This window comes from Rhinolophus ferrumequinum, chromosome 2 (assembly GCF_004115265.2).
Source record: "Rhinolophus ferrumequinum isolate MPI-CBG mRhiFer1 chromosome 2, mRhiFer1_v1.p, whole genome shotgun sequence".
NCBI lineage: Eukaryota > Metazoa > Chordata > Mammalia > Chiroptera > Rhinolophidae > Rhinolophus > Rhinolophus ferrumequinum.
The window spans coordinates 74,085,431-74,108,592 of NC_046285.1; the positions used below are offsets into that span (position 1 = coordinate 74,085,431).

The following is a 23,162-nucleotide window of genomic DNA, read 5'->3' on the forward strand; positions in this document are numbered from 1 at the left end:
GGTTTTGCATTTAGAGCAGGGGCATCCTAACTGCTGCCGGTGGGCCAACTGCGGCCCACAATCCATTGTTAATTGGCCCGCAACAAATTCCAAAAATATATTTAGTTTACTTAAATAAACCAGGTGAGGCAATACGTACTTCACCTCGAGTGAGTGGCCTGGCTGTTTGTGTATTTTACCGCATACGGCCCTTGGTGAAAAACGTTGAAAAAAGTTTGGACACCCCTGATATAAAGTATAGGAACTCTAAAAGATCTTATTGTGATTTCTAATCTCCAAACCATCTGCATTCATAATATATATCTATGCTGTACTGTCTCTGTACATAGTAAAGGTGGTTAAATATTATGTTATGAAACTTTCAGATATGTAAAAAAGTTTAAGCTACACTGACCACCATAACTGATTTACCACGGCAGTGCTACTCTCTCAGGACTGAAAAGCAGCAGATGTTCTATGTGTGTGAAATAACTGACTATATGTTTGGGTGAAAGAATTAAGAAGGAATCTCTAATCAAAGTGAAAATAATGCCATGATAAGACAGCAGAATGTAATTATCCAGTTGGAATTTGGCCAGTATTGTAGACAGATTCTCTCAGTTCCTAAGGGAGCATAGGAACTTTACACTGTGCTTGAGCCATGAACGTATTTCTGACTCAAATACAAACGTACCCATCACCTTTGGAATCTCTATCCATCCTATCTTCTTGACAATCTCACTGAAGAGTTCATAGCCTTAGTTGCTGGGCGTAAGTCACGAAAACCTTTCCTCAGGGAAAATTCACTTCTTTGTGTGGACAGGAATGTTTATATAGTAGACATTTAAAACAGCTCTACTAGTGTCTTGTGATGTAAGCTCTCTAACTGAGGGGTAGAAGTTGTAGTATCAAGTGCATCAATGTCATCTCATTGCTGGAAGCTGGATGCTGCTTAGAAAACAATCTGCCCAATCCTACATCTGAGAGGGCAGGCCTTTTTTGATTGTAGACCCCTTGAGAATTTATTGAAAATTATGACCATGCTGTCTCCACCCAGTCTCTCTCTGTCTCTCTCTGTCTCTCTCTCTCTCTGCCCCTCCCTCCGTACCCCTATATGCAATTTCAGGGATGGAGGCATCCACTCCTCTGAACTCAGTCCATGAGTCCTCACACTCCAGGTTTGGAAGCTATTTTTTGCTCAGATTGATTTTCCTGCTACTTCAGGAGAGGAAAACTCAATTCTTTCCTGTAACTCATGAACTGCTAAGGAATCTTCTATCACCTCAGCTCTGTCTAGTTGGAGAACTGGGTTCAGTAAATTGCATATAAAGATGCTTTACATGTTGAGTTTCTTTTATCTTGATATGTATTTGACTTTATCTCGTGAAAAAAAACCAGATTATTTTCCGTGTTCTATAGAAATGATAGAAAGTAATCATTATATAAGCTAACTGAGTCTTAAACTCACAGGTACTTTATTTCAATGACAAATGTCTTATCATTAGCTGCTTAAAAATATTTCCAAAAGGATTTTACATGTTCTAAGTACTTCAGTGTTACTAACATGTTATGATTTTTACCCTGAACAAATTAGGGCATTTGAATCAAATAATTTAACTGGATTTTTTTCTTGCAATATTTAAATAAATTACTCAGTGTCAAATTTGCTAGGTATATTTCAAAGCTACTTCTATTTCTTCAAAACCACTGTTTTTTATTAAAGACTTAGAATAATATTCACATCATCTCACTAGGTAATATTTTAAAATGTGTCTAGCTTTTACAGCAGACACTCATCCTCTCTTCCTTCTTCCTTCCTATATGATTTATTATAACCAGACATATTGAGATATTCAATCAACACATTTATTGATTATCTACTCTACACGGCATTGTGCCAGATGGGATGGGGAGTTAAAAGATGTGTAAGACAGGTCTTGTAGAGAATATAATCTGCTATTGAAAATAAGACATGAACCAGAATAATATAAGCTTAATGTTATGATTATTCATAGCTTTACTTATAGAAGTTAAACGTGTTTGTTGTATTTAACTGGCAAATGATAACTATATTTTACCTCAGAACTGCATAATATATAAATGATAATATAAAGGATTCAGCGTCATCATTTCTAAAAGCTTTTGTGGTATAAACTTTTTTTAAATTGATGTTTATTTCCTACCAGACAAGGCTGTCAAATTTGCATTTTTGATGAAAACTTCAGTAATTCCAAGAGCCTTCAAAACATCTTTTAAATCAATTTGCTGTTCCACTGTGAACCTGGAGAACACATAGGGGAAAAATATTTAGTTACGGCACTTTAAAAGTGTTTAGTTACAGTATCATGGACAAGAATAAAATATTAGATATGATTTTTAAAGTCGGTTATATAGAAGGTAAATTATACTAAAACTGCCTTTTAACTGCAAGTAGTATTTGTGCTTGTAAAACGGGGGAATCAGAGAATAACATAACAGAATGGTACTAAATTATTAATTAGGAAAAATGTATAAAATGGACACAAAATCATAATATGTGGTAGAAAAAAATGAGTTTTGAGATCAAGAATCATTACCACTGTACTATGTAAAACTTGTAAATGAATAGCTTTCAATATTCTATGACCTACTTATATATTTGACTTTTTAAGCTGGTAATGATTAATCATACATTTACCCAAGGTATTTCATTCTCTTCTTAGTATCCTGGTCAACTTTCCACCCTATGGAAAGGGTTAACTACATCCAACATTTCAACTCCATACAAATCAGAGAAACATAAAAACTACCATGATATGGTTTACATATATCATAATATAGTTTATATATACAATTTCTCATGGTAACACCACAGAAAAACTGTTAATCAATGAAAGTGAGTTAAATATTACATCTTAAAAACTATGCACTTTTACAATTACAGTAGAGGTTTTTTAAACAAAAGAATAGTAAATATTGTTTTGTTTCAATGGACTTTATGAATTATTACACAAAAAATTTGTCTCACTCTTATAAGAAGAAATAAAACATTATTGAAAAACTTAAAAATAACTACAGTGCTCATAAACAGAATACTAAATTTTTAAAAATTGTATCAACAGAAATCCAGATTGTTCCTAAAATGGAATATCTCCCAAAATAATGAATTGTATTACTCATCTTTCTATTATAGTAAAATATATGGACCAAATGGATGTATTTAAAAAATGCATTTTTTTAAAAGTAAAGGGTTTTATTATTTTTTATAAAAACTGAAAACAACTAGTTAGAACTAAATATTTTTTTTTTACTTAGATGTTGCCTCCTCATCGATACAGATCATAAGTTTTTAGGCAATGTCTGTGTCCTTAAAAGAGCTAAGTCTCTTAGCTCTTTAGTAAAAGTCACTAAAAGTTATATTACCATCACTGCTGATGTTTAGTTTTTAGAGTATAACGGGGAATGATGGCTATAAACGAGACTCAGACACCAAGAGGAATGATCACGGGAAAATAGTTTTAACAGGTTCATGTTTATGGAAATATATGACCAACAGTGGAGTAAATGTATAGTAAACATATTAAACTAAGTACTAAATTTTAACTATATCCTACACTTTAACATGGACTTAATGTTTATTTTCTATAAAAAGCAGATATTGATTGTGAAAGTAGGAAAAGGGGATTAGAGAAAAGTATGGAATGTCTTGGAGAGTACATTTGATGGCTTTATTAAGGTGTTTGTGTGTGTGTGTGTGTGTGTGCGCGCGCGCGCGCTCTGTTACTATTATGATTAATTTATCTTTTAGTCACTAATATGGAGCTTATGATATACTAGGAACTGTTCCAAGAGTGGGAAAATCAGATTAATTTTAAAAACACCAGAGCCCTTTGAGGTAAGTATTATAATTATCCTCAATTAATAGAAGAAGAAACTTAGGGTCAGAAAGGTCATACAGGGATATGGGTCCAGGTCATACGATGTATGTCCTAATTCTCCTAAAATAGAAACTTAAGGGAAGATATCAGTAGGGGATTCTTTTTACTTCTTAAAACAATTTGGTTTGTTTCACACTGCTGAGGCTGGTTGTTTAGGCGAAGACAGTAACTTACCCAGATTGAACTTGGGCATGTTCCTTCATTTCTGAGCCTCAGTTTTAGCATATGTAAAATGGCAATAATAATAATATCCACTTCATAGTATTGTTGAGGGATTAAATAAGTCTTCTAAAAGTCTTAGGATGGTCCTGGCATATAGCAGGCATGCAATAAAGGGCAGATACTGTCAATAATACTTATTCTATTGCATTTATGTATAATATTCACATTATTATAGATGTTAAGGTGTTGTAAATTTGCATTTTACTAGTAGTGGAGTAATTTAAGTAAATAGCTGAATTCATTCCTGCTACTTTAACTGTAAATTAGTCAACTCTAGCATCTTTTTCATTTTAATATTTGTAGTATCTGGCCTAAGACAAAGCATGTAAGTTGAAGTGAAATAAAATGTTGGTGTCATGATAGTGTTTGTTCTAAGTTGAAGACAGGATGTAAACAATTTCCACTTATTCGTTGTCTTTTTTACCTTGTCAAACTATTTAAAAATAGCTATTATCCATTACTATCTCTTTCCTCTTAACATAGAATAATACTGATATAAATAATCATTATGTCCCATATACTAAGTGTTTTCTATGTCCCAGGCACTATGCATGTCCTTTTATGAATAGTACCTTATTCATTCAATCATCTGTACGACAATCTCACACAATCCTGTGAGATAAGTACTATTTCTATTCCACAAAAGAACAAACTAAAGTTCAACAAAGCTAAGCAACTTGCCCTAGTCACACAGCTAGGAAGTGATAGAATTGGTTTTTCTAACTGCAAAACCCCAGAGTACTAATCACTATAATTCTGACAATGGTTTATTTAAAAACAAACTACAGGCAGATTTTATACTTCAGCTACTGAATTTAAAAATAAAAATCTACAAAATTGCTTTTTAAAATCAAAAGGCATGCCTGCTTTAACAAAGACATACAATGTGGTTGTGTATTTGCAACTTTTTATCTGAATAAGTTGAAGAGGTATGCAGAGGGAAGAGCATTGGAGACTGAGTAGATACATATGGAGAGCAAAAGGTGAGAAAAGAACAAATATGTACATATATTACCTTTAAGGAAATTTATAAATTTATAAGCAATTAAGCAAACCCTTTGTAGATGTTAAAGACCAAAATCTGATGGCTTATGTATTTTTTTTTTTTTTTACAAACATGAAACCGAAGTACTTTATTAGTAGACTATCATTTCGAAATAACAATTTGATTCCTGGCTGCAAAATAGAGAATGACTTTACATCCTTTGATTTCTAGCACTGATCACAAATGGCAAATCTGAGACAACAAAAGTCAGAATGAAAGGTACTTCTACAGCCAGGTACCTCTGCCTTCCAAGTATTAAGAGATTTGATTTTGATTTTAGAAAACTCTTCTTATACTTAAGCTGTATCAGTAAAGACTGAAATGCCGGAGAATACAATGAAGAGGGTAATGTTCATTAGAACCAGATTTTTAAAAATCCTACCTAGAGAAAAGTATATATAAAACTACCCATAGATTAACACAAGATAAATACTAGGACTTAAAATGCACATTGAAAAATAAACAATAATAGCAATAATAGGTAATACTTATATGATGCTTACTCTGTGCCAACCATTATTCTAAAGTGCTTTTTAGATTGTATATATTTTATATATTAGCCAAACTTCTTTCCTTCCTTCCTTCCTTCCTTCCTTCCTTCCTTCCTTCCTTCCTTCCTTCCTTCCTTCTTTCTTTCTTTCTTTCTTTCTTTCTTTCTTTCTTATTTTTTAAATTTTATTGGGGTGATAATTATTAGTAAAGTTACATAGGTTTCAGGTATACAATTCTGTAATACATCATCTGTATATCACATTGTGTGTTCACCCCCAAGAGTCAGTTCTCCTTCCATCACCATATATTTGATCCTTTTTTGCTATCATGGATAAATTGGAAGAATATCTGACAATCTCATTTAAATCTTAGAGATGTGTGACTGTGAATAAACCTTGTAGTATTTCACTGGATTTGGTGATACCATATAGGTATAGCAATCTTACTGTCTCCTGAATAGATTATTGTATTTTGTATTAAAATACAATTTCAATTCAGCTTCTGAGTCCTGTAGAATTTATTGTTCAGTTGGAAAAAAACAACAAAAATACAAAAGTCATTGACCCTACTCCCCTCCCCGCCCCCCCCACAAATATACCCTACACATCTTAAGAAAACATTTTAAAGCTATTTGTATAAAATCTAGTATAATAGAAAGTAAAAGTACCTGTCAGCAGGACAGGAACTGGTCAAATTACAAAAATGCAAAGTTGCATTTTCAGGTAATAATCTCCATATGAATAAAACTATACAAACCATTTAAGACAGATACTTCAGAACCTAGAACACAGCTATTAGACCATTTTTACCTTTGCTAAAATTGGGTCATATAAATCACTATCCTCGTTGAACATTCCTAATGCTGTAAAATGGAGGAGGTGGATAGTTTCTTGTTGATTATCACTGACATGTAAATATTTAAAAACAGTCAGTCAATCTCTTAAAAAGAGAAACCAAATTTATCTTTTCCAGTATTCAGCCTCCCTCTCTATGCATTTGCCATGCAGAGGGAGATTTCATAGAACTCCTAGAGAATTGGCTACATGGTAATTAATTGTGCCTAGTATAGTAACAGGCATTAATATAAGCAAGCAAGCTAAGCTATTTCATAATTGAAGAGTATCTCTTAGAATATGAAAAATTAATTTTCTTCTGCTGCTACATTCAGTTTCTCAGTGGACAGGACCTGGAGGCCACATTTTCTAGTGAATATGGTTGAAATAGAATATGTGATACTTATTAAGCATTCATTTAGAATTCTGTTAAAATACTGCTCAAAACTTTGAATCTTCACAGAATTGAAGCATTTGGAGATGCTGCTCTTAATACATAAAATTTAATAAGGGAAGCATTAACACTGCTGAATTTCTCATATTATCAAAAGGAATTCATTGTAAAATGCAAGGAAAATACAAAATTAATGATAAAAAGTCTCTCGAGAGTTTAGATCTGATTGAGTTATTTAAATTTAGTTATTAAGTTTAAAAGTAAATTCTTTTAAAGAGACATTGTTTATATAATAAGCATGCAGATGTCAATTATATATTAAAAAGAAAAAACAAACTTGGTTTACTCGTATTTGTTAGATATTTATTGACTACCTCTCCTTGAAAATAGACGTATAGTGGACTCTTTCTACATAAATATATTCTAATGGAAAATTATGCAAGCTTAATATTTTAGCCAAAAAATCCCACAAAACACAAACAAACTTATAGTATGATTAACTTAATTTTTATGTGTAGACTCAGAAATGTATGGCTATATATTATGTATAGTTATATATTATGGATACGTAACACTAACATAACGTGTATATAGATTTCAAGCCAAAATGTCTACAGTTCTGAATAGATTTCCATTAACATAAGCAAACATCAACTAAGTATTTTTTGGAAAAATAAGCATTTATATAAGATGTATCTTTTAAATGACAATTTCTAACATTAGAATAAATATGAATGAGTTTTTAATAATTCAAGTTTAATACTAAATGTCCTATTTATCACCTTTCAATGTTCATATTAATTAATCTTCTTTATGTAATTTTCCTAATATGGTATGAGTTAGAACTGTATTTCCACATGCACATACATATATGTTTATCTGTTGTTTGTGTGTGTGTGTGTTGTTTTCCAGTTCAGAATTTATACACTATGTTTATAAACTTGTTTGTGTTTACTGTTCTAGCTCCCTTACAAAGTTTTAAGGTATTCAAGGACAGAATAAATATCTTCAGTTGGTTTTGATTTTGCAAACATTTATTGTGCCTCCATTATGGGGGAGAGATCTGAGTCTACACTAGAAGAAAATCAAGACTCACAAAAGGGTAATTTCATTATAGAGTCGTAACATAAATGCATTGTCCTGACAGTAAGGTGCGTAAGTGAGGCCAAAGTGAGGGTCACCAGCTCCATCAGGGGTTCCATGGAAGGCTTCCTAGAAGAGCCAGAGTGGCACTCTGCAGGCTAAGTAAATAAATCTGGCAAAGCAATGTGAGGAGTACATTTTAGGCCAATGCAAAAACCATACATAGAGACCCAGGGGCATGAAAACAGCATGGTATCTTTGGCATAACTACAAGCACACAGACAGCACATGTTACAAAATGTTTGATGTACTGAGTGGCCAGAGGTAGGGATGAGGAAGAGAATGATAGTCAGAACATCAAGCCCTGCGGGGATTTTATTCTTTCAGCCACAGGGAGATGTTAAGCTTCTTCTTGCTTATTTAGGGTTGCGTCTCTGCAACTAGCACAGTGACTTGCTTGCACTTTTCCCAATAATGTCAGAGATGATTTTTCCAGATACAATCAGCTTTAAATATTAATGAATTACAGAAGACTTTCAATGGAAATGATACAAAGAGACAATCTATTGGAAAATCTTCTGAAATGAAGCTAAGAATACTGACTCATAGCTGAAACTAGGTCTTGTTAAATAGTTCTGAATGAACCAAGAGAGCCTGTGTCTCTGGGCAGGACTGCAAGAGTGTGAAAGAATACTTTTTAAAAAGGAGAAGGAGAAGAAGAAGGGGAAGGGGAAGAGGAAGGAGAAAGGGAAAGGGAAGAGAAAGAGGAAGAGGAAGAAGAAGAAGAGGAAAGGAAAGAGGACGAGGAGCATAAGGAAGAGGAAAGTAGCACAAGACTGAAAATTCAAAAGTAGTAGCAAAATATTTTGGGGGTCAGAACCTTCATTGATACCCCTCCCCCCATGGTAGCCAAGGGAGCCACAACAGGAGCCTCTCACCTGGGCAGGTACACTTCCACTTTTTGCTTCTTCACAGAGTTTGCCCATTCTTCAATCAGCTGTGCTTTGACCAATGGCTCCAGGGTGGCCAGTGGAACTTCCTGTCTGGACAGTATCAGCATCATACTTATCTCATCTCCCTCGTACGGTATTTCGAGGACTTGGTAGATACCCCCAGCTTCATTGGAGCCATCACTAAATTCCCCTAAAAAGAAAAGAAAGGTGAAAAAAAAGCTCATTACAAAGCTGAAATAAAAGGTTTAAAGTTGTTATAACTTTTTTCAAAATACTGAATAGGAAATAAGAAATACAGGCATCTGAGAAAAAGAGGGTTTATTTAAAAATAGACCTTGAAATTTAAGTGAGTCTCAGCTCTGCAGAATTTATTTTATTTCAGAATCCCCAGAATTATTTCACATTTGTCACAACATGTTCTCTAGACTTACTTTTTATTTTTAAATAATACTTCAAATGAATATAGATTTAAAAGCTATTATTAGAAACAATGAAGAGTTCTGGTTAGAAAAATATAGCCCTGGATCCAAGTTGGATATAAGTCACATTTAGTAATATCCGCCTGATTTCTGAGAAGAGAAAAATTGACCACGTAATACCTGGTACTTTATTAATACCACAGCTAAAAGCTTTGCGGCAAAGGCAGCACAGCCAAAATGAAATCTATTGCATTCTACAATAGCTATCTAGTGTATTTGTGGTGATTACGACCTTCAAATTAGGTACTTAGGTAAATTAGATCATTGGCTTTGTGTTCTATGAACTTAGCTAAATTGACTAGGCTTTCATAAAATATAAATGAAGAAGTCTTTAAAACAAATGGTCCTGCCACTACTTTATAATTTCCCCCATTCAAAACAAAATGTAATGCTTTTGGCATGAATATTTTCATATAATTGATCTAGGGCCTTTAGATGTTCTCAAATAATGGATATTTTTCCTTTATTTTAACTGATAAATTGATTAACTATGACTATAATCTTTTAAGTTTACAATTTTTTTAAAAAGTAGAATAAGCTATTAGTTCTAACATATATTTAGTTTATAATTATATTTCTGCTTCTGACAACGAACTATTGCAGTTCAATATGGTGTGGAGGAAGGATTAACACCAGAAACTTGAAAAGTCCAATGAATCATCTTTGAAAATAATTCCAAGAATATTGAGTTGTATCACAAATCATAGACCCTCAGTAAGTGAAACTATGAATGAATAATTATGCCTGACCATACATACACAAGTATGAAAGCAAAATTTTAAAGGAATGCTTGTAATTTAAAAAGTTGTGAAAAGTCCAACTCAAGAGCTGGGTGCAACATATGGTTCACTAAAAAACATTCCAAAGCCAACGACTTTTCGACTTTTCGTAGCCAACATTCTTACACAAGGTCATGCATTTCCATGTAAATAAAGTCACTCTGCTGGTGTGATCAAATTTATAAATTAAAGAAACAGATTGGAAAGCTGTCAATGCATATAATACTCACTCAGGATCTAATTAGAGACTTTTGAAAATGGAGCCAAGGAAATTGAATTGTAGCCCAAACTAGATTGACAAGAAATTTAAGTAATGAATATTTAATGTTCTTTTTTAGAAATTTATTGATAGACCACAAGAAGAGAAAAATGAAAGCCAAAATATCTTACCATAATAAAATTCTCCTTGTTGATACATCATTGGAATTTGGACTTCACTTTCATCATCTTTAGTGAAGGAAAAGGTTCTAGTATTTTCAGGTCTAAATTGGGACTTCCAGTTTCCCTTGAAATAGACAGCATTGATGAGGGCCAGATGAGTGACAGCATCAAAATCTCTTGGGGATACCAAGTCTTTGAACAAACCTATTAAAAAAAAATAAACAAATGGATGAAAATTCATATTAAATCGGAAGGTGAAAGGGGACCATAGGATAGAGCAATACAGAAAAACTGTGTACCATTATCAACTTTGCAATAAAAATTAAAAGTATCTTATTTTCAAAGGAAAAGTTACACACACACAATTATATACGATTTTGACATAGAGTAAGCACTCAATCAATGTTTCTAAGTTAACTTTTAAACAATGTACACGATTAAAATGTCATCCCATTTACAATTTCCTCCATGTATATTGGATATCTTTCTACCAAATATAACAGCTACTTTTGACTAGGTGGACACAGATGAGTGAAAGCTAATTTAACTCATGATGCCTTATTTTCTACCCTTTGAAATGTTCCTTTCCAAATCGATTCTTAAAGACACTGGGTCTTTGTTGATTATTCAGTGTTTAAAAGAGTTTGGAAACAGTTTTTAATAATTTAGTCTACTCCAAGTAGATTATTATTCTTTATTCATTCTTTGAATTTTAAAAATATCAAGTGTATGTTTCTTTTTTCCTACATTTCAATCTCAGAGTTGAAAAAGTGGTCTTAGTGAAAGTGATCCCAGTGGGAAGTAGTCTCATAGATTTATTAGATTAACATTATTTGAGGAATTTGAAAATATGAATTTTAATGAACATCTGTAGTAATCTACCTACTTTCAATTTAGTCTTATTTTTTAGATTCTAATTTCAATTATTTTCATGGTAAAATTGGAAAATAAAATGACAAAATATGAAACATTTGGAAAAATGAAATACATTTACAACATATGAGTTCGAAGTAAAATTTTAAATTAATGCATCTTTCTAATTTCTCTCCATTGAATTGGGTTTAAAATGAGCTACTCTTTATTAAAGGAATCCTATTCAAACTTTTGAGTACCAATCCAGTTCGGTGGTTTAAAACCACATGCAAAAGAATAACATTAGACTGCTTATCACCATACTCCAAAATGAACTCCAAATGGATCAAAGATATAAATATAAGACCTGAAACAATAAATTGCACAAAAGAAAACATAAGTACTAGACTTATGGACCTTTGTCTTAGAAAGAATTTTATGAATTTGATCTCAAAGGCAAGGAAAGTAGAAACAAAAATAAATGAATGGGACTACATCAAATTAAAAAGCTTCTGCACAGCAAAAGAAACCATGAACAAAATTGAGAGGACACCAACCAAATGGGAGAACACCACTGATAATGGGCTAATATCCAAAATATATAAAGAACTCATAAAACTCAACAACAAAAAAACGAACAATCCAATTTAAAAAATGGGCAGAGGACCTGAACAAACACCTCTTTCTAGAAGACATACATAAATGGCCAACAGATATATGAAAAGATGCTCAACTCACTAGCTATTAGGGAAATGCAAATTAAAACCACAATGAGATACTACCTCACACCTGTCAGAATGGCTATCATCAACAAGACAAGTTATAACAAGTGTTAGATAGGTTGTGGGGTAGGGGGCAGGAACCCTCATACATTGCTGGTGGGTATGTAAACTGGTACAGTCATCATGGAAAACAGTATGGAGGTTCCTCAAAAAATTAAGAACAGAGTTAGCATATGTCCTAGGAATCCCTCTTCTGAGTATCTACCCCCAAAATTTGAAAACATTTATCTGTAAAAAATATATGTATCCCTATGTTTATTGCAACATTATTCACAGTGGCCAAGACATAAAAAGAACCAGAGTGTCCTTTGATAGATGATGGATAAAGAAGATGTGGCACATATATACAATGGGATATTACTCAGCCATAAGAAAAGATGATTATTTTATTATACTACCATTTGTGACAACACGGATGTATCTTGAGATTATAATACTAAGCAAAATAAGTCAGACAGAAAAAGTTGAGAACCATATGATTTCACTTATATATGGAATATAAAGCTGAAAGCAACAAATGAAAATGAAAGAAACAAACAAATGAAAACTCATAGACACAAAAAACAATTTAGTGGTTACCAGAGGGTAAAGAGTGTAAGGAGAGAAAAGAGGGTAAAGGCAGTCAAATATATGGTGACAAAGGAGATTTGACTTCAGGTGGTGAACACACAATGCAATATACAAATGATGTACTATAGAATTGTACACTTGAAACCTATATAATTTTACTAACAATGGCACTGCGACAAATTTAATAAAAAAATAAAAGCCAACAAATATTTTTAAAATATGATTTTTAACTCTCTCTTATTCTATTTTAATGATAAGAGAGCCACCAACTGCCAGTCTAATTAGATCTAATTTATTAAATAGCTCAAGCAAAATTTCATATAGTAGCTAAGATTATTATACAGAAGAAACCCACTAATTCGAAAGCACAGATTTCAGATTAGTTTATCAGTGCCAAAATTCTATGCATGCTGAAAGACTTAACTGCCTTATCAAATGTTTATTCACAAACAGTGCTTCTAAAAAGACTGTTCTATACAAAATAGTTATTAAATACGCAATTAAATGCTATCTAACATTCAAAATGCTAAAGGAATGTGGGGACAAATAATTTCAGTAGTAAGAGAGAGTTAAACCTAAGCTATTTGAGAAAGAAAGGAACCAAATGACATACTGTTTGTGTTATTCTCCACCCACTTATTGATGTGGTTGGCCACAGCAATATTTTGACTGAAGTCCACATGATTTACTTCTCCACGAAAGTATTTTTTCATCATTTGTAAAAACTCATCATTGACATGAAATCCATTTTGCACAAAAAGGGAATTGGCAATTTTCATCACATACTGGCTCTCTTCAGCAGTTACCATATTAGAAAAATCCTTCAAAAAAGAAAATTCTTCACCTGCAAAATGCCAAAGGATAAGTTTATTAGTGTAACAATCACAGTGAAAGATCTAGGAAAGTGGAGGAGCAGCAAAACCACAAGGGAGGGGGGGTGAATAAAACAGAGGCCCAAGGGAAAAGAACTGGCTCATTTTCCACAGTGACATGGTAAGGAGGTTCCAATATTTGTGCTGTTGCTAGATGTTAAAATTAACTTGTTTCCAGCTTAATGTTATCAACTAATTATTTTTCATTTTAGTCAATATTTTGATAAAATCTATAAAGTAAAGATTTGGGGGTTGTTTTCTCTCAAAGCACTTAGGTTACTTTCATTCGATTAGTCTTATTTTATGTTTATCAGGAATAAAAATTAAATTTAATTATCACGATTAAAAATCAAATCAATCCTTTAAATTTACTTTTACTAAACAATTTTTAACCTTATAACTAGAAAATCCATTAGAAATTGTTTTACTTCTTAACTTTTAGAGTTAATTCACATGTATACTTGAGTCATTAAAGTAGAAATCTTACATCATGTCAAAATGATTACAAAATATCTTTTGGTTAGAAATTTTCTCCAATACAAGTACAACTCGTACATGTAATTTTGATAAAAACACAACATTAAAAAAAATCTTTGATGCTATTTAAACAATGAAGACACAGTTGACTTTAAGCAAAAAAATTCTGATATTCTTAGAGAAGCATGTTGCTTTTCATTATAACACTCGTTGCTGTTGTAATTTTTCATTTATGTATGCGATGACTGATTAGTGTATGTCTCTCACTCTAGACTAAAAACTCCATCAGAGCAAGAACAATGCTCTTTGCTTTTGTTTATCACAGTAAGTTTTATTCAAATAATAATACTAAAATATATAATTTCCTTAGGTGAACTCAGCTAGAGATGGAACCAGGAATTAACACCTTTCTTGGGTTTTCTAATGCTTCTCCGAGACATACCATTTCAATGAGATCACTTTCTTACCCTATATAAAAACTGCTGCCTCTGACATAAGACAACATAACTGAGTTGAAAGTGAAAGTCAAACCATCTTGAGAAATCAAACCTAAGACACTTACCATTTTTCAGTCTGTCATATCCCATTGAATGACGGATTTCTTTCAGGGTAGATCCTTGGGCCCCAAGTTCCATCACTCCCATTGCAAGGGTGACACTCAATGGAGAGAAAAGAATATTTTCATCTTCTCCAGTGTCTCGAAGATGGTTATACATATTCACTGAGAACTCAGCAATGGTTTCATCAGGGAATGCGGCCCCTACAGCCAAACTTTGCAGAACCAGCAAAGAGAAGAGTCCAAGGAAAACCATGTTGGAATAGTTTCAAGCCTGGAAAACAATAATTTACGTAATAATTATTAATTATTTCAGAGAAATGGAGTGAGAGGTAAAATATATATGCAGAGAGTGCCAAAACAATGCATACACATTTTAAGAAAGGAAAAACCTGTATTAAAATTATACTGATGGTAACCCCTTTGGGCACCTCTTGTAATTGCAGAAGTCAAACGTGACTTGTATTCATCTTTTGTTATCGGTATATATTATTACAATGAACAGTTTTTTCCTTTCTTAAAATGTGTATAGATTTTTTTGGCACCGTGTGTGTGTGTGTGTGTTTGTATGTATGCATGTATATTTATATATACGTATGTATATACATTCATATATATATATATACATATATGTATATACACACACACAAACATGTGTGTTTGTATGTGTATATGAATTATTTCTTCAAAAAGTTGTAAAGTAATCCCAAAGTTTTTAAACATATACAGTGTTAATCTCTGCAACAAAATCCCTAATAAATGATACATTGGAAAGTCCGATTTTTTAAAAGCCAACTAATAGTCAAATGAACAAACAATATTCATAACTTCTGAGATTACTCCCAGGAGTTAAGTGTGTGTGTGTGTGTGTGTGTGTGTGTGTGTAGTAAGTAAATTATAGGTTATTTTTTGTTGAGGTTAATCTATCAGTTTTTCTCAGCCTCACTATATGTGTTTCGGTCAGGATTTTGAAACAGTTCACTCTATCTTATACTAAACTATATAGGTTCAGGACAGCTATTTATATTTATAGGGTTTAAGATGAACCACTGAAGTTAGGCATTTGAAAATGCCACATTACTACAATTTATTACACTAATGCATCATGCATCTGGGCTACCAACTAGTGGGAAATATCAGACACATACCTGCCATGAGTCCCAGTTTATTCAGCGCAGGCTGCAGAAACTACAGGAAGTGGTAACCCAGAGAAAAAGCAGATTCAGCTCATCCTTGTGTGGTTTTCTCTTACACATTGGTTCCCTAGGAGGCTGCTACTCCCAGTAACAATCTCTGAGCAGAGAGGAACCTCCTAAATATGTCCTTCTATATTTAGGATTATGCTACCATGTCAGCTTGTACCAGCAAACTGGTGATTCTGCTTAAATGAATATGTCCAAATATCAAGCTCATCTGGTTCTTGGACCATTTTCTCTTGGGAAGAGAAAACAGTGTCAGTGTCCAGATATCTCTGAATAATATTTCTGCCTCTCGGCACAGAGGGTTCCAAAAGACTTGTCTCTCTGACAAACGGCCTTACTGGCACACACACACTGGGGATACGATACCCTCTTTCCTTAAAATCCTTAAACTTTGTCACTGTAGGTATCTGAAAGCTAAACTGCGTATTTAACCAATTAAGCAGCTTACTTGTCCTTGATATTTTTTAAAAAATCATTAAAGCAACATACAAAGTGATGTTGAGCCAATACATTTTGAAAACTGTATTTTAATTAGCATAGAACATTAACAGCCCCCATTACTCAGTGAACAGAATGCTTACACATTTAACTTTAGAGCAGTGTGTTTCCAACAGGTTTTTGAGTCAGAGCTTCCTAATGAATCCTGTAATATTTTTAATTCCAATTTCAAAGAACTGCCTGGTCATTTTATAAGTCATTCACATTTTAGGGTTCAGTTTTAGGTATCAGTTTTTTTTGACTGAGAAGTTTCAAGTTTCTGTCCCCGCCCCTCCCCCGCCATTTTGCTTTAAGTTTTAAATAATACTTGCATGTGTAGGAAGGTGAGGTCAGCTTTGTGTAAATATGGACACTCACAACTTGCTCTGTGAGGAAGCAACGGATGCCTGCTGGTGGGAGATCAAGTGCACTGCTGCAGAACAGCACGTGACCTGCACGTCTCATTGGGACAGCAGCCTTGGGACAGAAGGCAGGTGCCAAGAGAACACAGCTGCCCTGCTAGTGTGCCATGGATGGGAGGCTGCGGTGGCATCCTCTCTTTCTTTTCTACCTGAGAGAACTCCAGGAAAAGGGGGAAATAGAATAGATGAGGTTTTCTCTTTTTAGATTCAGATGGAAATTTAGTAGGTATCCTTCCTTCTAAGTTGAAAGAGAACTTAAAACACATCCGGTATTTGATACTTATAATGTAATGCTGTTTAGGGGAACTTTGAAATCCAAGTAAGATCCAAAAGCCCAAGCTCTTAATCACAACGCTATATTCCTATCAGATGTGCCATCTTGCCTTCTACTCCGTAAAGACTCAAATCTGGACCTCATAACTTTCCTTTAATGTTATCTAGTACAAGACCAAGAAATGAACGTCACTATGTGATAGTGTCTGTCACGTTACAACACAGCTGTTTGGAAACCACTGCACTTAACATGAGTATCAAATTTCAGGCTAATAAATATATTTCATTCAGATAAAACAAAACTCAACTTACTGACAACCAATAAGAATTCCAGAAAACAAGGTCACATCTATTACGTTCATAGGCATTTTTATTTACAAATGAATGTACCATAAGATAATAATAGCAAACATATGTTTGACCTTTGGCAAGTCACATGCATTCTCTCTCTTAGCTTTTTTATTCATGAAATAAAGACACTAATCCCTACTCTGGATAACTGGAAAGAAATGAATGAGATCCTGTGTGTGAAGCACTCATTTTAAACTACAGGATATACTATTTATTATTAGAAAACATGTTTCCTAGTTGTGTATATTTGCTAAGTCAAACAAGAGGCTATAGAGCCAAAATGAGTGTTTTATTATTGTTTTGGCCCATCTATTGTAGCACCATTAGCCATTCATTCAATCAAGATTGATAGAGGTACCGTGAAAAATACCAAAATGTGTAAGAACAGACTCTTATCCTCAAGGAACCCACATCACTGTGCAAGAGTATATGATCTATTAAGAAAAGAGTGCTTCTTATCTATTTAAGAAAAGAGACTCTTATAAGAATCAGAAGGGTAAATCATTTCTTCAGGAATATTAATGCCCATGGATAACAGAACTTTGTATTTACTGGCTGTGATATTCACTGGTCTCAAGTGAGGAACCTCTGGTCTACAGCAGACAGACCAGAGGCAAAACGAAGTAGTGTTTTATGGACCTTCAGCTTGGCAGGGTTCCCTCACTGTGGGAAAGAGATGCCCAAACCACTAATGCATCTTCAGGCTACTAGAGGACTCCTAGAAAGAGCACCCACGTTTGTAAGAGGGGGCTCTTGCCCAGGGCAGTGAGCAGAAGCCCACTCACTGACTTTCAGGTTCTGCTACGAATTTAGGAGTAGCATGGCTGTGAGTGGGGGGAGTGGGTCATATCAGGAAACTCCTTAGTAAAGATGTAAAGAACTCTGCTCTGGAAACACACATATTATCCATAGTTAAGTGATCTTTCCTCCTTTCGAAGGCAAGGTTTCCAGTGGGCAAGCAAAATGACCTCTGCTAGCCTGGTCCAGCATTTCTGATCCCACCTACCTCATCCCTGTTCCTTGGCCCCTTCACCTCTGCTGCCTCTGACGATTCTTTAGAGTCTATTTTTTTTTCCGGGGGAGAGAGGAAGGTTTCCTTTCCTCCTGCTCCTTTCTAAGCGTACGTGTTCTCCATGGATCTATTCCTGGCCGTCTTAACTCGGGAATGTTTTTCTTACTCCTGCTGGTGAACTTTTCTCAAAACAAAGATACTTCAACTATTATCCCAATCATATTATTCCCAAGGAAGTAAAATTCTAGATCTGGCTTTATTTTTATCTAAATTTCTGATGTGCATTGCAAATTGTTCTTGGGATATTTAGTCTTTGACTCTTGCCAGCACTTCAAGTTCAAGGTGGCTCAAACAGTACTCTGTCTTATTAATCAAACCCGTTCCTTGTTTTTCTTTTTAAAGATAAAAATTCATCTCAGTGTCCCTTATGTGCAATAAACTGTCCACACTTATTCCATACTGCAAACCTGACACCTCCTCCCCACCATCGCATGGTCATTGCCATGGCCACAGTGACGTGCTTTCTTTCATGCATTCTCAAGGACTCCACCAATAGCTATCAGCCATTCTCTGAACCCCAGGTTACTATCCTTTTTGATCTAACATATGCATAGACTCCAGATGAATTGTCTTCATGTACTGCTATGAACAGATATTCTTATATTTATAAAACCTCAGGATCTCCTTCATGCCTCTAGACTAAAGCCCAAAATCTTTGGTCTCGAACATAACCCACTGAACTGTGATTTATCATTGCTGTCTATCCACAACTCTCCTTCATGGATCCTGCAATTCTAGCCAGACTCCCTTTTGCAATACATATCCCAGAATTTCTTTCTTCTGTTGCTAGTTCTTCTCCTGGAACTACTTCAGCCTGGTTCTATATGTTCAAATCCCAACCACTCCTCCAGGTTCTGCTCCACTTCCATTTCCTTCATTAATACCCTCCTGTTTCTTCAGTTAAAACAGCAATTTCCCCGTCCTCTGAAATCTTGGCACATTTTATCTCTCCCACAGCATATAACATTTCTTCCATTACAGATAACTCTGTACGTGCCTCATCTCTTTTCCTAGGCTTTCTGAAGGCATAAAGTACATTCACCTCTGTATATCTTAAGATAATCAGAACAAGCACCTAATGAATTACACATAGTAGGTGCCAAATATTTGTTGAATTAATAAAGCATGAGAGGTGAAAGCCCAGAGTGTTGCGTTAGAAGCAAGAGAAGTTGTTGCTTCTAAATTCTTGAGGCTAATTTAATCTGAGTCCACAGGTAGTACCTCATTTCCATTTTTCATTCCTTTTGATAAAGTGTTTCCTTGTTGAGTCTGAGACCATCTTTCCAGCCTGACAAAGTGGCACTGTCACCAACGCTGACACAATGCAATGACTGGACATGGGATGCATTAGCAAACAAGTACACCACGTTGAAAAATTACGAAAGGTGCTACCCAGATGTTACTGTATTAACATCAGTCTCCAAAATGCCAAGTCCCCACCATTAATCCTAACGCATTCTAAAATGAGTTACTCTCACACAGAGCATTACTTTGTACATTCATTATTTTCAAACTACTGAATAAAATGCCTTTACATAAAAACAAAAGACTGTAGAACCAGAATAGTGGTAGATAGTGCTGCTGTGCTAGAAAAGGCAGAAGTAGTTGAGTTGTAAACAAACTACCATTATTTCTTGCCTCTCTACGCCTGTTGCCAGGGGTAGGGTAGGTTGTGGGCATTATATGTGTGTATACTGCTTTAGAAAACACTTCCTTGGAACAAAATCGTCTTGTAGCAGGTATGCAGAATCACAAAACTAAAAGCTAGCACAATAAAAAAGAAAATCTTTTTAAAACTTCCCTAGTAGTTTATCTTATTTATAGAGATTGGTTATTCATAAATGCAACTTATTTTTCTTTGACAACCCAGTTATTTGAAATAAAAAAAAATCATTTCTTAATTATGAGAAAAAAAAAGGTATTCTTTAGCAGGTGAGAAAAATGGCTGAAGAAGTTTCTTTCTCTAGCAAAAAATAAATAAACAAAAAACAGCCATAGCAAATAACTGAGGAGAAATGTCTAATGCAAAAAGCACTGCCTTAAAGCTCTCTGGCCTATCAAACTCAGATTTTTGCATGTACAGGACTAGAAAAAAAATTTTAATTAAGGGAACCAATATTACATTGCTAAATTTTTATTTTACCAGGTAAATACATTGTGATGGGGGCAAAATAAATAAATAAATAACACAAAGAATGGCTCATAATCACATAAGAGAATGAACATTTCAGCATGAAAATAAGACAGTCCTTTAAAGTGATTTTTTTTACCCCCCACAAGTGTTGGCACCCAGTGTTTGGGAACCATTGCTCTAACTTTGGTTAGTACTAGGTCACTTGTTGAAATTTGGAACAGGTCAGAGTCTCCAGCCCTTTGTTTCCTGACTTACTGAGAGAAAGGGTTAACCTAGATCAGCAGCCATGAACCTGGGAAATTTGTCAAAGAATTTGTCACACACACAAAAAGTCATTACCTTCTGAAAAAATCTATATTTTAGCAATCTGTAGTTTAGCAAGTTTCCTCAATTATAACATGCATGGTGTTCCTTCTTGCCCCGAATTTTAACTTATCTGAAAGTGTAATAAATTATACAATCAATGTCCATAGAAACCAGCAAGTCCTCAAGCAAACAGGAAGTTGTGACACTGTTGTCATTTCCTGTATTAAGGGTCATAACCTGGACAAATGTTTTGGCTCCTTGTTTACTAGTATCATTCCCTCAGTTGACTTATTTCTATCGGCACTGCCTAACACTATTAAATTTTTGCTCAAAGTTGAATCTAGAATTGTCCTCAATAGGACTATATATAATAGCAGCACTGAAAACATAAAGGACCATTTATGAAGAAGAGAACAGAAAGCAGGATATAAATTTATTATAAGTGATGCCAGTATTTATCCCTTGAGAAATGAACTAACTGATTTTCTTGTAAAACAAATGTTTTATAAAGGATCCAAAAATAGAAGCCACGTGCAAGTAGATACGTTTGTACAAGAAGATACATCTCTTGTACATGGGATATATACAAAAGAAATTTCTGTTGAATGCCAAACAGGACAATTAAAGACAACAGGATTTGCCAAATCTCTCAAAATAAATCAGTGTTTTGAAAGCAAGAGAAGGTGAATGAGCCATGCATGTTTTAAGGTCTATTGCTCAGGTACTGAGTTGTCAAAAGCTTCCTGATAATTTTCAAACTTAGCTGTATAGATGTGTGGAAGATAGAGACGTGGGGGAGACTATTTAAATAATCAAATGGAAATTTAGAGAATACACCAAAGTCATACTTCGAAATACCTTAAGATTACATTTTCAATCACAAATGTCCTAAAATGTTTTGATCAGAAAATGCATTATGAAAACTAACATGTCATGATTAATGATGGCCAATCTGATTCAGACAAATGATAAGAAGGCTTAGATTTAAACTTTGATTATTAAATGCATAGTATGCTTGGGTATGAATAAATATACTCCATTGTGCTATTTTTTTAAAAGAATTGTACATTTTTTTCCTTTTAAAATTTTATTTCTCCCCAAAAATGTGTTATCAAATGGAGATGTATCTTAAAACCAAGTGGTCCGAACCAAGTAAGGAAGGAAATACAAGGAGGTTTAATTCTGTAATCATAACATCTATGAAATTATGATATAAATGATTTAATCCTTTCTCTCTTTATCTTAAACTATATCTCTTTTCTTTTGCATCTCTCTCCAGCTATCGAGCCCACTGCAACCCTTTCCATACTCTCGCACTTTTCCATAAAATACATTTTTATGTTCTTTTTTCCTATTTTATTGAATCAAGCAAAAAGGAAAGCTCACCAGGTAGCTCTGAAACAGGAAGAAATGGGCAGATAAATCAAAGGGGAGAACTGTGCAGAGAGTAAACTATAAATATTTAATTTACTAGAAAAAAATTATGAAAGATTGGAAATGGACTAGGATGATTACTAGGTGTTTTTGACGAAAACCTATACATTATCTAAAGCATAACTCATCAGGTTATCTGACTCTATGGATTTTGGGCCCTACATTATCTTTGAACAATGTTACAGCTCTCAAAATCTCAGATATCTGATAGTGATGCAAGTAATTCTTGTCCATAAAAATGCACAGTGTACATGTATGGTTGAATGCAATTGATTATTGCTTTGTGGATATTGGGCAGTTTTATATATATTAAGCAAATATATTTCCGTCTTCTTGATGGGTTTACATATTCATTTTTTTTTTTTTTTTGGATTCTCCCATAAATTGGTTGTAGCATCTTCCTGGTTCTCATAATTAATGAGCTAAATAAAATCTTTGACATTTGTTCATTCTATATTTGTATGAGAGTCAAGATTTTAACCTTTTAAAAACATCTATTCTTGACTAATTTTTAAATCCTTAAAATTAGAGATTTTTCATTCAAAAAATATTTGGCCCGACAACTAGACTGAGAAACAATGGCTTAAAAACCGGGGGTCGGGGGGAGAGGTGTGTGGAAGGGTGGGAGGACGGGGTCAAAGAAAAAAAAACATTTGTTTTCATGTGCTACTCCAATGGTCAGAGTAGAAAGGAAGTGTAGCATTAGTCTTTTCATAATCAGTGAATATTCCTTAATTATTGGTTGAATTAGTACTGTACTATGGATACCCCGAAATGATTCAGTAGGACTGTGTGGCTTGGAATTACTGATGAGCTGGCTGTGCT

General features: G+C 34.0%; 1 protein-coding gene across 2 annotated transcripts in view; it reads right to left on the reverse strand.

The window, feature by feature from the left end:
• SERPINI1 (serpin family I member 1) overlaps positions 1-23,162 on the reverse strand; it is a 67,655-nt gene that overhangs the window by 11,909 nt on the left and 32,584 nt on the right. For both annotated transcript variants that reach the window (XM_033121174.1, XM_033121165.1), the window contains exons 2-6: positions 14,673-14,940; positions 13,375-13,605; positions 10,567-10,761; positions 8,904-9,108; positions 2,163-2,260 (exon numbers count right to left, since the gene is read on the reverse strand). In XM_033121174.1, the coding sequence (XP_032977065.1) occupies positions 2,163-2,260; positions 8,904-9,108; positions 10,567-10,761; positions 13,375-13,605; positions 14,673-14,922 (979 nt within the window). In that variant the 5' untranslated portion in view covers positions 14,923-14,940. The remainder of the gene's footprint in view (positions 1-2,162; positions 2,261-8,903; positions 9,109-10,566; positions 10,762-13,374; positions 13,606-14,672; positions 14,941-23,162) is intronic.